This window comes from Primulina tabacum, chromosome 12 (assembly GCF_025594145.1).
Source record: "Primulina tabacum isolate GXHZ01 chromosome 12, ASM2559414v2, whole genome shotgun sequence".
In the NCBI taxonomy this organism is placed as follows: Eukaryota; Viridiplantae; Streptophyta; class Magnoliopsida; order Lamiales; family Gesneriaceae; genus Primulina; species Primulina tabacum.
Genome location: NC_134561.1, coordinates 1,928,165 through 1,947,550, shown reverse-complemented (window position 1 = coordinate 1,947,550; position 19,386 = coordinate 1,928,165). Strand labels below are relative to the sequence as shown.

General features: G+C 36.6%; 2 protein-coding genes and 1 long non-coding RNA gene across 4 annotated transcripts in view; 2 read left to right on the top strand and 1 right to left on the bottom strand.

The window, feature by feature from the left end:
- Positions 1 to 19,386, top strand: part of LOC142521402 (uncharacterized) — a 93,651-nt gene that overhangs the window by 28,047 nt on the left and 46,218 nt on the right. The window lies entirely within an intron of this gene.
- On the bottom strand, positions 273 to 3,250 carry LOC142521086 (uncharacterized). The gene is given in 6 exon segments (XM_075624275.1): positions 273 to 637; positions 640 to 913; positions 1,221 to 1,388; positions 1,858 to 2,058; positions 2,439 to 2,568; positions 2,997 to 3,250. Coding segments are annotated over 6 exon segments (1,071 nt in total). The 5' UTR covers positions 3,131 to 3,250; the 3' UTR covers positions 273 to 473.
- On the top strand, positions 12,266 to 18,812 carry LOC142520568 (small RNA degrading nuclease 5). Of its 2 annotated transcripts, none has more exons than XM_075623604.1 (14): positions 12,266 to 12,424; positions 12,991 to 13,047; positions 13,134 to 13,199; positions 13,749 to 13,882; positions 13,988 to 14,100; positions 14,402 to 14,527; positions 14,636 to 14,706; positions 15,854 to 15,913; positions 16,588 to 16,643; positions 17,108 to 17,168; positions 17,284 to 17,551; positions 17,636 to 17,817; positions 17,921 to 18,213; positions 18,549 to 18,812. In XM_075623604.1, exons 1-14 carry the CDS (start codon positions 12,329 to 12,331, stop codon positions 18,667 to 18,669), a joined length of 1,704 nt encoding a protein of 567 aa, XP_075479719.1. In that variant the 5' UTR covers positions 12,266 to 12,328; the 3' UTR covers positions 18,670 to 18,812. The 2 variants fall into 2 exon arrangements, with proteins under 2 accessions (XP_075479719.1, XP_075479718.1); XM_075623603.1 differs by having other exon boundaries at positions 14,399 to 14,527.

The following is a 19,386-nucleotide window of genomic DNA, read 5'->3' as shown; positions in this document are numbered from 1 at the left end:
AATAAAAAGTAATATTCTTAGCATAAAAAATAATATTTTTCATGGATGACCCAAATAAAAGATCCGTCTCACAAAATATGACACGTGATATCGTCTAACACAAATTTTTGTCTTTTAGTAAATTTGTTTCAAAACTTTGTTTTTTCAATTATTTTCTCAATATAGACGAAAACACAAACAAAACTAAGACTATATATTTGAGATAGTGTGAGTATTTTTATAAAACGAGAAATTTTAATAATTTATGTTTCTAGCATTTATCTACACATATATCGATTCAAAAACAATTTGATACTTTATATCAAATAAAATCTTACATCTCGCACACAATAAGAAGTGTCATATAAAAGAGGAGAATAATTCAGAACATACATTATCATCATGATTCGTCAATATAATATCATATATTATAAAAAGGGTAAAAATATACAAAATATAAATAAACTACGAAAAAGATTGAATCCCTCCACTCCTCAAAACGAGTAATCCTTTAAATCAGCTTTTGAATCACCAAGTTCCAAATCAGCCATGCATTCTTCAGCAGTCAAGGGGGGAAGTTGCCTAGTCTTTCGTCTTAGGTTGTGTTTGTGCCAGTCGCTTTTGAAGTGTTCCCTGTACTCTTCGGCACTACCCAAAGCGTGTTGCACGTGCTGCATCTTTGTTGTTTTCCCTCTCCCTCGGACTTCCCATCTTTCGCAGAGAGAGTTTGCTTCTGCAGCTTCTCACTCAGCTGAACGACCGGTCCAGCAGAATCCTTCTGCGTGCTTGATGATTCCTCTTCAAGATCATCAAACCGATCAACCGAGGTATCAGTATCTACGTGAACATTGACCGCAAGAATGTCCAATCTTCCTTGTAGATTCCTCATTAAGGCATCGCAGTCACGAAAAAGACTTGGCTCCAATTCACAAATCTATCTCATAATTTGGATCCAATGGAAAACATTTAGAAAGTGTAAACTATATCTCATGAATCAAAACAGTAACCACCAATTTTCAATTGTCATGCTAAAAAGCAATGATGAAAATTTTATAGCCAAAAAAGACAACATTAGTGGTGGCTTTGAAAGCCGAATCTTTTTTATTGGTTGATATACCTGGAAGTAAATACCACTTCATTTTGTAAAAAGAGAACAAGTTTCTTAAGTGTGAAATTTGAGGGTACATTACAGGCTTAAAGCTATCATAGAAACTGAGAGTGACTAAGGATCTCGGACTTACAACAGAGAGCTGACTTCCAGATTCATCTCTTGAAACAACCGTGGAATTCCAACCATCGATCTTTTCCAAGAGACTGGATACATTCTGTTCAGGCACAGTTAATCGGAGTCTCATTGGAGATCGTTTTATGGGAAAGTGTTTCTGAAGGTCTCGAATGACTTCCAAAGCCTGTCAATTGTTCAAACCTTTGTCAGTGAGAGTTAAACCACGGCAATTGTACATTTCTTAAATTGTACAAAACCATTAAGACATAAATAGATGTGAACTAAGGTAAGTAAGAAAGAACGATAACTGAATATTAAAGTAAGCAAAAAAGGTATGCAATTGGTTCTCAAATATCATAATACGAGAGAAGTTGAGAAATTGGCAGGCCGGTAAACAATATGCTCAATTCAAGTATCTCAAGAGATGCTAAACAATATGCTCAGTTCAAGAATACAAATGGTTCTCACATATCATTATAAGAGAGAGGCTGGAGCTTTAAGAGTATAGAAAAGGATTGAGAAATTGGCAGGCCAATACACAATATGCTCAATTCAAGTATCTTATGAAATTTGTGGGCCAGGAGATGCTAATTTAGCAAAAAATTACACAATATATGACCAATAGTAGGAGAAATAAGTCAAATGTAACAAACCTGTTTCTTTGAGCTACTGTTTGGATCAACAGCAAAATGTATTTCATGCATGAGCCGCTCAATCATGCTTATAGTATAAGGTCGTCGAGTTTCAGGATTAAAAGTCTTCTGCATTACTAAAGTCGCAATATCCCTAAATTGACTTGATAATTTTGAATCCCTCTCCTTTCCTGCAACTTGTAACTCTCCTTTCTCCAAAATCTACAGTAGTAAAATAGACCCACTTTCAACAAATCCAATACAAAATCCCAATCGCGTTATGAGGATAAATGGTTCATGCAGCAGCCAAATTCAAATGCATTTACATAGGAAACTGATAGACATTGACGTAAAGCAGAAATAATAGCATGCAATTTTTAAGCCGTTGCAGAAGTAGCCAAAACCCAAAGACCATCCCACACCCAACCAACCCGAGGTCAGAGCAAAAGATAAATGACATGTAAACTGATCGGGTTAGAACATCCATTAGTAGTACCACTAAACACATTACTGAGCTTAGAACACCGTGCAGATTCAGCAAGACAAGACAAGACAAGACAAGAAAGAGTCCACGTGAAAACAAAAGGCTATAATTGACTCACCTCCAAACATATTTTGGCCTGATCATCTGTACCAAATGCAGCAGTTAGATCTTTTGTCTTAGCAAGAACACCCTTTGAAACATTGGAATAGACTGTATGGGATTGCAACACTTCATCAACATCTTTCTCTCTGCGAAATACATTACCAATATCAAGACCACACTTCAAAATCTCAACGAAACCTAATGAAACAAAGTCTACCAAAACTATCAATAAACAAGCATCAGTTACTACATAAACTCAGTGCAAAAAAGAAATTATAGTCCACAATAGTAGCAGCTCAAACAATCACGTATCCTGTTGGGATGGCAATTTCTGAAAATGTAAAATTTAACCCCTAATGTACACTAAATAGAACTATTTCACTTCATCCAGCCCAATTCTCAAGGATACACCAGGTCAAAAATGTTTTTAAGAAAAAAACGACAATTCCTGCACAAATACATGATCAATCCCAAACTCATAACCAAAAGTTCATAATTTCTTCAATTAGCAGTAAAATTCATGATAAAAACGTTTGCGGTACATAATTATACGAACACACATATTGGCACATACACGCCAGAGCGCCAAGACAGGGCTTTATTCTTATAGCAAGCGATCTCAAAACGATTGCCGTGTTTCCTGAGGCGGACGACCGCTACGTTCGTGAGCCTCTTCTGGCCTATCGGCTGCACCAGGCTTCTCGACATCTTCACCCGTCAGCTGCGGCGGCGGCGTACGGCGGCGAAGTTTTCTGTTTTATGGGATAAACCCCGCTATGGCGATATTCATGGGCTTTTATCGAAGTCGGATTGGGCCAAAAATGAATGGGCCTTTTCTGATTCCATGGCTGAAACGAAAAAATAAAATAAAATAAATTATGTATTTACACATTATTAGTTATTACAAAAAAAAAAGGTTTTAATTTTTTTTTAATAAAAAACATAAAAACCAAAAGGGTTTGAAAATAGAATTAATCAGATTATTACAGTGCTGGACATTTACAATAATTTAGTGACACTTGCAGGGGAATTAATCTATAATCTAACATCTTGTAGTTGATTCGACGTCCGTGAATTCTGTACTTGTGAGGCCCATTTACTCTAATGATAATTAATGATCAAATAATAATGGTTTGACTTAAAGCTACAACGGAAAAAAAGGTTTAAAATACTTTAAAACGGACCTTCAGGGCCTAGAAAAATTTCGGCATGACCTCCCCGTAAATAGGACATCCCGAAAACTCAAGCAGCAGTTTATATCAAAATGTACTCCAACTAGAGTCATTAAATCAAAAACCGAAGTTAAACAACCTATAGCCGCACTGGCCAGGACTACGCAGAAATTAAAACTTACCGGATACTCACCAGATCATAAATATCACAAAGTCGAGTCAGAACATCGCAAAAACAACCAAATACCACTACAGATACACGGGGCATCTCCCCGGCAAATAAAATACGACACAGAACTGACACAACTCCAAGACAACCAAAAAGACTAGCTGGGAGACTCCAACGAACTAAAACCAAGCAATCCAACCTCAATCCCGAGCTCCACTGGCATAACCTCGGCCTGATGCTGCAAAACGACTTGGGAGATCTACCATGGTGCCCAATAGCAACCACAAGCAGCCCCCCAAGAAAACAACTGATGTTAGGATTCTGATATGAAACAGTTCAACAATAACAACAATAAACATAAATCATGCATAATAATATAATAAAATGTAATATGCAATGCATGAAAGGCTCAAAAAATAATCGAGATAACAGGAGCCAACAAACGGTACGATAACAAATGGAATAATGCTCGAGCAACAACACAGGGGAATTACATCGTCATGCAGCTAAACCGCCCTGCCAAGTATGTGAGGTATGCCAAGTTGTGCTGAATAACACCCCTGACTCGGCCTCCATACAGCTGATACGATATAACAGGATGGCACAACAAAACGAACTAGATGAAACAATCCCAGCGCTCACCTCAAAAGGCTGCACTAACCACGTGATTGTTCAATCACATCTACGGTCTCATGTGTATAGGCCTATCAGCCACACTATGATCCCGAGATAAACAACAGTGCCAGATAACAACGGATATCAACAACGGCTAACAAGAACGATATGGCTCAACATGAATGTCATAACATTATGCCCTATGCTAAATGCCAATAATATGCCACAATAATAAACATATATCACAACGAAGGCATTTAACAAATTATCACAATCAAAGTCATAAACACGATCAATGTAACACAGAATTTCAATTAACATAATTTATGTTTTACCTTCGTATGTTACCGAGCTGTAACATACCTATACCAACTTGACAATCCAATATCAACTTCAGTTCAAGACTCTCGGCCCAAAAATCGGAAGAATTCGCGCAGAAACAGAACACCGTAACAGCAGCTTCGATCTACCCGAATCCTTGCCCAAACTTCGCGATTTCTGGCTAGAATCGAATCTTAGGATGTTAGGAAGACATCCCTTTAGACCGATCGAGATTTAGACACCGGACGGAGGAGATATCGCAACTTTCCTGCAGCTACTCCAAAGGTTGCGGGAATTGGGTTTCTTCTTTCTTTTCTTTTTCCCTTTTCTTCCTTCTCTCACTTCATGTAAGTTATGTGCGTATGTATATGTATATCTATATATTGTGTATTTGGTTACTAAAATAGTAACTCAAGCTTATTTATTCCGGTCTGTATTTATTTTACTCTCGTGTGTTATTTAAACTCTATATGTATTTTATATCGTTAAATTCTCCGATATTCTAAAATACATATTTTTAACACACTTCTATAATTATTTAGCATAAATAATTATTTTTATTTACAAGTCAATAATTATTCTAATTATGCAAAATTACCGGATAATTAATTACAGGGCCTTACACTTCTCCACCCCTTAAAACAAATTTCGTCCTCGAAATTTTTGTTTATACACATATATCTTATACACGATACGAAACCAACAATACAATATTAAGAATCAAACAGATATGGATAAGACGTTCTCATCTTCTCTTCTGTTTCCCACGTTGATTCTTCTACACCATGCCTCGACCACTGAACATGTATAAGTGGTATAACTTTATTGCGTAAAACTTTATCTTTACGATCCAAGATACAAACAGGATACTCAATATACGATAGAGAAGGTCGAGTTCAACCTCATCAGGCTGAATCACATGAGACGGATCGGGCTCATATTTACGCAACATAGAAACATGGAAAACATCGTGGATGCCAGACAATGACTGGGGCAAATCCAAACGATAAGCGCAAGTCCCAATACGCTCAACAATCTTGTAGGGGCCAACGAAACGAGGTGACAACTTACCTCTCATACCAAAACGAACAACACCTCTAAACGAAGAGATTCTCAGAAACACAAAATCTCCAACTAGAAATTCTAGAGGTTGACGACGTCTGTTAGCATAACTAGCTTGACTGATCTTGGGCAGCTTTCATTCTCTGACGAATCAACTGGACTTTATCATGCATTTCATGAACAATGTAAGGTCCAGTCAACTGCTTTTCACCAAATTCATCCCAACAAAAAGGTGATCGACATCGTCTACCGTACAAAGCTTCAAAAGGAGCCATACCAATAGTCACCTGGAAACTGTTGTTATATGAAAATTCTACTAGTGGTAAAGCTTCTTGCCAACTATCTTTGAAATCCATAACCACTGCTCGAAGCAGATCCTCGAGTGTCTGGATCGTACGCTCTGTCTGACCATCGGTCTGAGGATGGTACGCAGTACTCATCGCAAGTCGTGTCCCTATTTCTTTTTGGGAACTAGTCCAAAACTTTGATGTGAAACGAGGGTCACGATCTGAGACTATTGCAACTGGAATTCCATGAAGTCTCACAACATTTTAAATATACAGACGAGCCATATTTTTGTACGAATACGTCCTCTCATACGGAATAAAGTGTGCCGATTTAGATAATCTATCGACAATCACCCAAATGGCATCGAAATGACGAGAAGTACGTGGCAAATGCGTGACAAAATCCATAGTCCACGTGCTCCCAGTTCCACTGAGGAACCTCAAGACTATGCAGTAATCATCCATGTCTCATTCGTTCTGCTTTGACTTGCTGACAGATCATACAACGAGACACAAACTCAGCAACATCATTTTTCATATTCTTCCACCAAAACTGAGGCCGTAGAATATGATACATTTTCCTGCCTCCTGGGTGGATACTATATCGAGTACAATGAGCTTCCTTAAGGATGGATGCACGCAATTCAGGAATATCTGGGACAACCAATCTACCATTCAACCGAAGAGAATCATCTGAGTAAATTTAAAAACCAGATTGGTGTCCTAGAGATACTAACTCATAAGATTTCAGAACTCGATCATCAGTTTTCTGAGATGACTTTTCAATCTAAATCAACTCTGGCTCAATAGAAATCTGAGACACACAAACATCATTACCTTGGATTTGAAAATCCAACCCAGAGGTGCAAATATCCTCTCGTAACTTAGAAACACGAATCGAGGATAAATTAACATCAACAACCTTACGACTCAAAGCATCGGCAATGACATTCACTTTTCCCGGATGATACTGGATCTCACAATCATAATCTTTCAAAAGATCCATTCAACGTCTATGTCTCATATTTAAATCTGACTGAGAGAACAGATACTTCAAGCTTTTGTGATCAGAATAAATTACAAATTGCTCCCCAAACAAATAATGTCTCCAAATCTTGAGAGCAAAAACAATAACAGCCAATTCCAAGTCATGAACAGGATACTTAGACTCATGCGGTTTCAACTGACGAGAACCACAGGCCACAACTCTGCCATGCTGTATCAGTACACAACCTAATCCTCGATTTGATGCATCGGTACAAACAACGAATCCTCCAGAACCACTTGGGATGGTAAGAACTAGGTGCAGAAGTCAATCTCTTCTTCAACTCGACAAAACTTGACTCGCATTCATCAGACCAAATGAATCTCTAATTTTTCTGAGTCAGTTGAATGATAGGTCTAGCAATCTTTGAGAAATTTTCGATAAATCTCCGGTAATAACCAGCTAAACCCATGAAACTACGAATCTCTGGCACATTGGTCGGTCGTGCCTAGTTCAGAATTGCATCCATTTTACTTGGATCGACAGAAATACCATGTTGAGATATGACATGGCCCAGAAACACAACTCTATCTAACCAAAACTCACACTTGGATAGCTTGGCGTACAACTGCTTCTTTTGAAGAATTCGAAGAACTATTCTCAAGTGTTTGGCATGCTCTTCCTCGGACTTGGAATAAACAAGAATATCATCGATGAATACAATCACAAAACGATCGAGATATTTACGAAATACTCGATTCATCAAGTCCATAAACATAGCAGGAGCATTGGTCAAATCAAAAGGCATAACCAAAAATTCAAAGTGTCCGTATCTCGTGCGAAAAGCTGTTTTCGGCACATCTTCTTGTCTAACTCGCACTTGATGGTACCCAGAACGGAGATCAATCTTATAATACACCGAAGTACCTTGCAACTGATCAAATAAGTCATCAATCCTAGGGAGTGGATATTTATTCTTGACAGTAGACTTATTCAGTTGCCGATAATCAATACACATCCGCATCGTTCCATCTTTCTTCTTGACAAATAGAATCGGTGCACCCCACGGTGAAGAACTCGGACGAATATAACATTTACTCAACAAATCCTGTAATTGTTCTTTCAGTTCTTTTAGCTCAACAGGAGCTAAACGATATGGTGCTCGAGATATGGGTTCAGTTCCTGGCATTAATTCGATACTGAACTCAACTTCTCGTTCTGGTGGAAAACCAGGAATCTCTTTTTGAAAACACATCAGGAAACTCACAGACTACAAGAATATTAGAAATCCGTTGCTCATCTTGCTATAGATCAACAGCATAAACCAGAAAACCTTCATGACCAGAATCTAACAATCGATTCATCTCAATGGCAGAAACTAGAGGAATCTTGGCTTGAGAACCACGGCCATAAAAATTCTATTTAGGAGCAAAGCTAGGCCTGAAACGAACTATTCCTCGATAACAGTCAACAGTGGCACGATTTGCAGTCAAAACATCCATACCAACGATACAATCAAAGTCATGCACATGTAGGATTATGAGATTCAGATACAGAACATTTTCATCGTGAAACAAAACCGCATTGAACACCACATTATCAGTGATAATCATTTTGCCCATCGGAGTAGCAACAGATATTTTGGAATTCATACTAGTGGTGCAAAGATCATGCGAAACGACGAATGCATGAGAAACAAAGGAATGAGATGCTCCGGTATCATATAACACTCGTGCTATAAAACCATATAGAGTACAGTTATCGGTAATGACCGTACCTGGAGCTGCCTGAGCCTCATCCTCAGTCAAGGCAAATACACGAACATGTGACTGATTTTGTTTACCACCTTGCCTTCTAGTCTGATGTGAATGGCGACTAGGCTGGTGGGAAGACTGGGACGCTGCTGGGAATCTATTACTTTGAGCTCCACTACCTGCCTGAGCTGATTTCCCCGTCTTACTAGGACAAACTCTAGCAAAATGACCCGGCCGATCACAAACATTGCAAACCCCTTGAACTCCAACGCACTGATTACTGGAATGCTTGCCTCCACAGGTGATCACAGTAAGGTCCACTATAGCGATATCCCCCACGGTTCCCTGAACTTCCTGAACTCGAAGAACTAGAACCAGACTTCTTAAATTGCTTCCCACGAGGACGAAGAGATTCAGAACTAGATTGATTGAACTATTACCTTCCCGAATGATGATGCTGGGTAGGAGCTCGATTGCCACTCCTCTTAAGACTAGCTTCAGCCTTTTTTTCTATTTCCACTGCTTCAAGATAATTCAGTGGCTTACCGATAGAAACAAAAGGGTGCAGATGATCGTTCAATCCTTCAATGAAACTTTCGACGACAACAACCTGACTCGCAGCAACATGAGGAGCATATCTCAGCATAGCATAAAAAGTATCCGCATACTCCGCAACTGACATATCGTCCTGCTTCAAGTTATGAAACTCTGAAGTCTTAGAACTGTAAAATGATGGAGGACAATAACTTTCCTTAAACTTCAGCTTGAATATATCCCACGATGGGACAATCATCTGAGCATCTAAAGTCATCAATATAGTAGACCACCACATTTTGGCACGATCTTTCAACTGATGCAAAACTAATCTCAATCGACGCTCTGAAGGATACTCAATCAAATCAAACAATTCCTCAATCTCAGAAATCCACAGTTCTGCTTTCTCAGCTCCCTCGGAACCACTGAATCGAGATGGATGCATAGAATGGAAATGTGCAACTAACTCATCCATCCTAAGCTGGTCTAGATGATCAGCAGCTTGCTCAACAAAAGTATAATCAGCAACATGGACACGAGGTCTACCACGTCCACGACCTCGACCTCGAGCTAGAGGAATCTCATCAACAGGAATTTCTCCACCTCCCTCCATTCTATACGATAAAACACCAAAACAATTACGAATGGAAGTAAAAAAATCATATAATCACATAAGCATGTTGTCAAGTAGCATTTTTAGTGCCAAGACTCAAGTGTCCTAGACTCTAGTTCGAGCGTATCCCAGTTTACGCTCTGATACCAAGATGTGAGGCCCATTTACTCTAATGATAATTAATGATCAAACAATAATGGTTTGACTTAAAGCTACATCGAAAAAAGGTTTAAAATACTTTAAAACTGACCTCAGGGCCTTAGAAAAATTTCGGCATGACCTCCCCGTAAATAGGACATCCCGAAAACTCAAGCAGCAGTTTATATCAAAATGTACTCCAACTAGAGTCATTAAATCAAAAACCGAAGTTAAACAACCTATAGCCGCACTGGCCAGGACTACGCAGAAATTAAAACTTACCGAATACTCACCAGATCATAAATATCACAAAGTCGAGTCAAAACATCGCAAAAACAACCAAATACCACTACAGATACACGGGGCATCTCCCCGGACAAATAAAATACGACATAGAACTGACACAACTCCAAGACAACCAAAAAGACTAGCTGGGAGACTCCAACGAACTAAAACCAAGCAATCCAACCTCAATCCCGAGCTCCACTGGCGGAACCTCGGTCTGATGCTGCAAAACAACTCGGGAGATCTACCATGGTGCCCAATAGCAACCACAACATATCAACTTCACTTCAAGACTCTCGGCCTAAACAAAACCACAATAAGCCGATCATGAAAACTACATTCCATACCAATGTCCGATTTGACACAAAAGAGCATAAAATTCGTATCTCGCTCAATATTAACTCAAATCAATATCCGCCAATTGAAAATGAAAGATAACTCAATTATCTAAGTTTCTTTAGTTTAAACCATCTTCAGAATATCAGTAGATTATTCTCAGAATTTTCAAGAACACACTGCTACTTCCGAATTCGCGGACAGAATCTCATACACTAAGCAGTTCCAGAAAAACAAGCATAACTAGCTCAATTTTTAATGGAATTTAACGAATCTTATATCATTACGAAGACAACACATAGCTATACAAATCTTATTTGAATCACAAGTCCAGAATCCGAGCGCATAATTGACAAAAACTCGAATTACTGTAGCTAATTTACGCAGCTCTAACACAGAATCCCATTTTGACACATTTTGGTAGAAAAATCATATCAAATCCGTTTCTAATCGAAAACTCATTCTTCCAGTGGCTATGAACAGCTAACATAAAGTAATACAAAGTTTGTTTAGATCATTTCTACAAATTCAAAGTTTAGATCATTTCTACAAATTCAAACTACAAAAATCGCAGCGACACAAAAACTCTCACCCAAAAACGGGAAGAATTCGCGCAGAAACAGAGCACCGGAACAACAACTTCGATCTACCCGAATCCTTGCCCAAACTTCGCGATTTCTGGCTTGAATCGAAGCTTAGGATGTTAGGAAGACATACCTTCAGACCGATCGAGATTTAGACGCCGGACGAAGGATATATCACAACTTTCCCGCAGCTGATCCAAGGGTTGCGGGAATTGGATTTCTTCTTTCTTTTCTTTTTCCCTTTTCTTCCTTCTCTCACTTCACGTAAGTTATGTGTGTATGTATATGTATATCTATATATTGTGTATTTGGTTACTAAAATAGTAACTCAAGCTGATTTATTCCGGTCTGTATTTATTTTACTCTCGTGTGTTATTTAAACTCTATATGTATTTTATATCGTTAAATTCTCCGATATTCTAAAATACATATTTTTAACACACTTCTATAATTATTTGGCATAAATAATTATTTTAATTCACAACTCAATAATTATTAATTATGTCAAATTATCCGGATAATTAATTACATGGTCTTACAGAACTTGTATTAATATGTACTTATATATATAAATATATACAATAATGATTAGAAATTAAAATATTTTATAGAATTTAAAGCCAAACTCTGAATCAAATAATTCAATTAATGTCTGGTCATATGCATCAAACGATAACATAAAAGAGTAAGTAGCTTGTGAGACGGTCTCACGAATCTTTATCTGTGAGACGGATCAACCCTACCGATATTCACAATAAAAAGTAATACTCTTAGCATAAAAAATAATATTTTTTCATGGATGACCCAAATAAGAGATCCGTATCACAAAATACAATCCGTGAGACCATCTCACACAAATTTTTGCCAACATAAAATTGTTGTCAAATTATATATCTTTTAAAAAAAATTGGTGGTAAAAAATAAAATAAAATAGGTTCAATAATTTTGGAAAACAAATCAATTTTTTGGGCTTTATATTATGAAAAGTTCGTTTTGCTTACACAATTTACCTCTGCGCCGAGAAATCGTAAATTCTGTAAACCTCGGCGGCATGAGTTCCACAAACGAGGAGCCCGAAACTAACGAAGAAGAAAACGCCAATACGAGTACTGATGCAAAGGCCTTCTTCGATGTCTATGGCCCAGAGGTAATTTCTTGTTTCTTTGAAATTGGTGTACTGGTTTTTCGCCCCAATAGATGTGGTGGACTTATTGTTAATTGTTATTTATTTTCTTCTGATTTTGCATCAAACATCGATGTATTTGTTCCAAGATATTGCCACATTCCCCCTTTTTGTGGGCCTTTGGCTTCTGTTGTTGTAGTTTAGTTGTGGAGTTAGAAGTGAAAATGGTGTGAAAAATGTGCTGAAAATGGAGTTAAAGAGGAGATTTTTTCGCATGGTTCAGTGTCTCTGTGGCTAGATGGAAACTATAAGGATCTTTTAACGCAATGAATTTGGTAGATAGCTTATGTTTCCCGGTCAGAGGTAAGGGAGATTTTGTTTTTAATAGCTTTAGCATAATTGGGAGCAATGATATAACACCATTTAATTATGTTTGTCGGAATCCATTTGATTATTTGGATTTTAGCTGCACGTTTGAGCCATTGGGATTTACTTTGTTGTTAGATGATTCATGATTTACTTTAGCTTTTGTAGTTTCTTTGAGTGATTTAAGTGGGACACTATATAACATTTGGCTGGCTGAGATGCAGGCCAGAGCGGACGTCGTTTTCAAGCATCCTGAAGCAAATACAACCTTAAATCTACTTGTATGTCCCGATTTTCCTGACTTGAAATTTAAATTTCTATTTAGTTTGTTTCAAGGTCTTAAACTTTGATGGCACGTATGTTGCAGGATGTCCAAGGACTTGTCAACTGGGTGCTTGCTGAAGGCTTCATGCCATCGTGGGTTTTTATTAAAGTAAAGGACATACTTTCAACACCCTTATTCGCTTGTTAGGTTGTTTTATTACATACACATGCTCATATATCTGCATCTTGTATGACCATGATGAGAAGTGGGGATTTGAAGTTGAATATCTCATTTCTTTGTGACTTTTCTGTCTCGTGGTTTTGATGGCTATTGTGCATTCCGCATTGTGTTATTGTTGGGTTTGGAGAATAAAATAACCTAATTACTCGATACAATGTACTTTAGCACACTGTTCTAATTTAGGAATTCAAAAACTAGATATTTGAATTTTTATTATACTGCTGAATCAACCCTCCACCATCTACTAATGGGTTCTCTCTTTCACTCAAATTTCTATCCTCTGCATGTTTGAGCTTACCTTTGAACTAGTCTCTTCTGGTTTTGGGGTAACTTGTTTTCATCTGGAAACTGTTTCTATTCCTTTTATTTCTATCTTATCATTTTTATTATTTCTATCCTTCGAACTATTATGTAGTTTTCTATGGATGAATTTGATTTGAGATTTTTTCACTGAGTTATTACCCTTTTGATGTGCAGAACAAGCCCCTAATTTCAAAGGTGGTTATGCTTTATGTGCCTGGCCTTGATGCTGCATTGTTCTTATCTCAGTCCAAAATACTAAAAAGTTTTAAACAAAATTGTGGCATTCCTAGGGCAGTTTTAGCGCTCAGGTTAGTGGTTATTATACTAAGTTTATGCGAACACCGAACCGCCGAAGTCAAACTATTTTGTCTGCTATTCAAACAATTCTGTTTCCCTGTTTTGTTCTATGCTAGCTGTGTATCAGATGGAATGCAGACTATTGATGCTCTTCTTACATGCAAAGTGAAAAGAAAAAGGGAGGAAGCTGAAGTTGTTCGAAAGAAAGTAGCCCAAACATCTAATCAAGGTTCGGTTTTGTATCCCGAAGCATCACTACTGCGAAGGTTTTATCTAGATTTTACGAAGAAACTCTGAGTTTATACGATTTTGTCATTAACCGTTTATCCTAATTTTCTAGTTATGATTAAACCAACATTTTATTTGTGCTTTTACTACAAAATGGCTTTATGAGACTTGCCTAAAAAAGTATTTGGTTACTTGTTGTACAACATTATATATTAGATGAATGAGTCAGTTTCATCTGGTTCTGATCGCAAATTTATCATGGCTGTAGTATTTACTGAAGATTTTTTTAATACATCTAGCAGGAACTTGTTCTCTATTGGACAATTTGTCTCCCGCCGACTTAACAAAAAATTTGCCATTCCCTTTGACATACTATACTCTTACAGTAAAGCAATTGGAAGATAATGGGTACTGTTCCAAGAATCCTGGTAATGCCTTGTATAAGTGTTTGATTTTCCATTATTTTATTCTTTTTGCATTGTTATGTTTACTTGGCTTAGACTAATGTAGTTTCGTATGATCTTTGGCAAATGCAGAATTTCCTCCAACTCTGCCTGCTCCATCCGGTACCCCACCACATAAAATTTTAGCGCTAGACTGTGAGATGGTATGTCTTTATGTAGTCTCGTAGTTTGAATGTGTGTTTTTAATACTAAAATCTTGCCACCAGGAGCTATTGCTTATTACAGTAGTTATTTTATTTTTATTTTTGAATGTATTCCAGCAGTTGTTTATTTGATATGTTCAGGAAGAGTTTTAATTCAGTGAAGTGCAAGTGAACAAGCACGCTAAAAGGAATTAAATTTGCCCATCTCAATAGTCAATACTGGTTAAATCTCTAGGAGAGGTCGTTTTAGGTATCTCTAACAGGTTGGGTTCTCAACTCCAAAAATAAGAGGAAAGAATGTGTTTGGCCTAAAACTATTTGGGCCCATTTAATTCAGCCCAAATATAAAAGAATTGAATCTCTGATAATTAGTCTGTAAAAGCCCAGGAGTGTTCGAATAATTTGAATTAATATAGAAGCGGAAAATCAGTTTTTATGGAAAGATCGTCGCCCATGTAGTGGCAGAAGTGCAGAAACTATCCAGAACTGAACAAAGTGGGAATCAGCAGAGACTGACAACACACACACTCAACACATCAAACTCAGAAAATGCTCCAGCAGCAATTATACAAATTTTAGTCAGTCTAGTTCAAGTATTTTCATCTTTTTATTTAAGATTCTAGCACTTTTAATCTATTTTAATTCTAATTTCCAATAAAATAATTATATTTTCTATGTTTTGTGAATTCCTTGTGATTTGTAAATACATAATTATGACATAAGATGATTAAAACTAGTAATCAAATTATGGATTCATAGTCGCTTTGTATTTAGAAGTTAGATTTTTTACCCTTTTACTCAATTTGGTGCATTTTGCACCTGACACGCTCGCAACGTCCGGAAATTTGTGCAAACAGAATGCATTCATGAACGCTAGGCTTTTCACGTGCTGGATTTTCACTGGTCTTGCAGTAAGGCAGTTCCACGCACTTAATACTTTTCCATGCTTTTTTTACATTATCATGTGTTTAATTATTGCTTTAAGTGTACATATAATTTATTTTCTTATTAAAGATATAGTCTCAGCTAAAAAAATCGACCTAGTATCCTTTTTACCAGTACTCTTGATTTGGAAACTTTTATTTTAATGCCCCCTTTTGTTCTATCAATTAATGGTGCATTTGTTGATACAAACTTTGGTTATCAGTGCATTACATGTGAGGGTTTTGAGCTCACAAGAGTGACTCTGGTGGATGTTGCAGGACAGGTATGATCTCTGTCTGCATTGTTTCAATATTCTATCATTCCTCTGTCTGTGTGCTTTTAATGTCGATGACAACTTGTGGTACTCAGTGTAAAGAAAAACACGTGTATGCAAATTTGGTCAAATGCCATTTCCTCAGACGACGAATGCACTTCTTTTAAAAAGAAATTCTGGAGGGCTATATGTTGATACTTGATATAAATTGGGAAATCTGTGGAAATAGCTATTCTTAGTTTCATAAATGGAGATTGAAATTCGTAGAGATTGAGCTGATTTGTAGTTACAGTTTGGGTTTCTACCTCAATACGATTATTGTTCTGTACTATAATATTGTTCAAGTATGGAGAAAATATATACTTCTTGATGATTGCAATATGAAAGCATCTGGAAAACATTTTTTTGGGTAATGTTTTAACATAGTGGGCATTACACCCTGTTAAGCGGTTTATATCATCAGTGGCATGATGGTTACTGCTGAGTGCATATAGTATTTGAGTTTAGACATGAGTTTTGATGTCTATATTAAGTGTAACGCACCTTCAAATTATAGGAATAGATCAATTCCCTCGAAGATTAATTGCATGTGTGTTTTTTTTTTGTTTGATCGATCACTTGTTATGATCTGGTTGTGATTTTCTTGTGGTCACATTATGGCTAATTTTCTCAAATCTTTGCAGGTATTGTTAGATAAATTTGTTAAACCAGCAAACGCTATCACTGATTACAACACAAGGTACTTCCTCAATTTGATGTTCAATGGTTAAATAAACTTGAACACCTAGTCGAACTTAATTTGAGCTTAGCTGAGAGTTGAGCTGCGAGAATTTCTTATTCTCTTTGAATGAGTGTGATCATTTTGATCTTTTGTTAAAAAATACTGATTAGAAACTCTGGTTCTTATTTGAAATTGTTAATTATGTCATTTAAAAAGATAATAGGATAATGTAGCCTTTTGAGAATATCCAGGACAATTCATGGGATATCAAGTATGATGTGTTTTGTTCTTTGAACATTGCTTGGTCATGACTCACTTGGTGGAGTGGCATAACGAGGCAACAAGTGGGAGAGATGCTGTTATTATCATGTCGTTTGCCTTAAAATTTTCATTTATCTTAGTTTTGGTTGAGAAACCGGGCTGAACCTACTGTCAAGATTTATTGCAAAGCATCTACACTCTTGTAATTTTGGATGTTACAGGTACAGTGGAATCACACCTGAGACTCTGAGTAATGTGACCACGATGCTTAAAGATGTCCAGGTTCAGTTAGAGCCCTTGTGCTTTTACTTACCACTCTTATTATTACAAACTAAAAACTATGGAATTTGACTCGCCAGATGCTTTTTCTAAAATTGACAAATGCTTCATTTTTCAGGAAGAATTTCTTCAACTGGTTCGCAAAGAGACCATCCTCGTTGGACATTCATTAGAAAATGATTTGTTAGCATTGAAGATTCGACATGACTTGGTGATTGATACGGCTATCTTATATGGGCACCCACGTGGTCGTTCTTATAAACCAGCTTTACGTGTGTTAGCCAGGAGATTCCTTTCCAAAGAAATACAGGATTCAACCAAAGGGCATGATAGTGTTGAAGATGCAAGATCTGCGTTGGAGCTTGCATTGCTAAAAATTAAGCATGGTATATTTAAATACTCATATTAAGTTCAACTTGTTATTACTTTGTGCATTGAGGCATATGCTGAACGTAATATTTTGGACACAGGGCCTGGGTTCGGTTTAGCTTCAACATTTTTAAAGAAAAAACTCCTGACTGTGTTGAGCGAATCTGGCAAAACCTCATCTTTGATCGATAGTGTATCTATAGTGAAGCGATATGCCTCAGAGGCATCTCACTCAATTCCAGTCACTTCTGACGATGAAGCTCTTTTGAAAGCCAAAAAAGAGGTGAATCTTGAATACTTGTTTCTTACAAGAAGTTGAGGTGTAAGATAGGACACGAGCCAGCTCCATTGATCATCTTCCTGATTAATTTTCTGGTTATTCTCAGATAAAAAACAACAAGGTGCATTTTATTTGGACCCAATTCACAGAATTGTTTTCTTATTTCAAGAAACAAGCGGAAGATGACAAGCACCTAAACACGAAGCTAGCAGAGATGATATCATTGGTTACATGTAGCAAATCCACAAGTCAGAAAAGCATCATGTACGAAGTCACCTCAGAACTGAAAGATATTCTTAGTCGGATTAACAACCGAGTCAGCAGCTTATATGCCAGTCTACCTTGCAACACTATGCTAGTTATCTGTACCGGCCATGGAGATACCGTAATGGTACAAAAGTAAGTTGTTACACGTAATTTATATCCAGCATTGAATTTCATAGAAACATCATCTAAGGTCTTATGCAATATAACATTACTCGAGGGTTCGCTAGAGCCGAGTCGAGCTCAACTTGATTAGCTATACCACCACAGTAGTGTTGTATTCAAGTTTGATCGAGTTGTCAAGTGATGCACTCGAACTTCCACATGCTCGTCGAAGTTGTTTTGAGCATGAAAAAGTAGAAACGACTGATCTTTATTTTCAAATCTTTTTATAGAAGCAGTTGTTAGCATATAAGTATTTAACTCCAAAAACAAATGTATAGAGCTAAGTTGGCATAAATTTTGTGAAGATTAAGGAAGATTTTGGAGCGAAGGGAGACAGCAGTTTGCCGAGAGAAGATAGTGAAAGTGCTTGAAGAGCTGCAAGCCCAAGCTGAAGTTGGCTTATGTTTTGTTGGTATTAAACATTAAATTTTTTTTTAATATAATCTCAAATGTATTAGGATTTTGTTTTTTAAAATGTGTTAATGTTTATGTCCTTCTAGAATAATATTTTGTTCCTTATGTTCTCTCTATGGTTCCAAGAAAGATAAAGTGAAAATAGAATTGCTGTATTTTGTGCTATATTTCATGTCACACAAATATGTGTGTGTGTGTGTGTGTGTGTATATATATATATATATATACACACACAGTACATTTTATTGCTAATTAGAAAATACTTTTTTAAGCTAAGACTATGTATGATCGACATTTAAACTATATAGCTAATTTTGTGCATTTGAATTTCATACTTTTTCTTTTCTAATCATTGCAAAGTTTCTAATCCATTTTTTATAAAGCATTTTTATAAAATTTGTTTTTCATGACTTTTGTGTGTGTGATATTTATAGGACCAAATATGTCCGTTCAGTTGCTCATTAACAATACTTTCACCAACTTGCAACTTATGTGAATTGAATATATACACCAACTTTTTCAATATTTGTCATTTAATGCATACATATATTGTATAACTTAAATATTTTAAATTGTAAAATAGTCTAATCATCTAATATAGATGTTCATTCTAAATAAGCGACAGAAACTTCCACCAAAAACAAATTAAAAGTAAATATAATCAATATTATACAAAACAATTTATGAAATTGTCTCAGATTCAATACAAAAAAATTATTTTTTATTTTG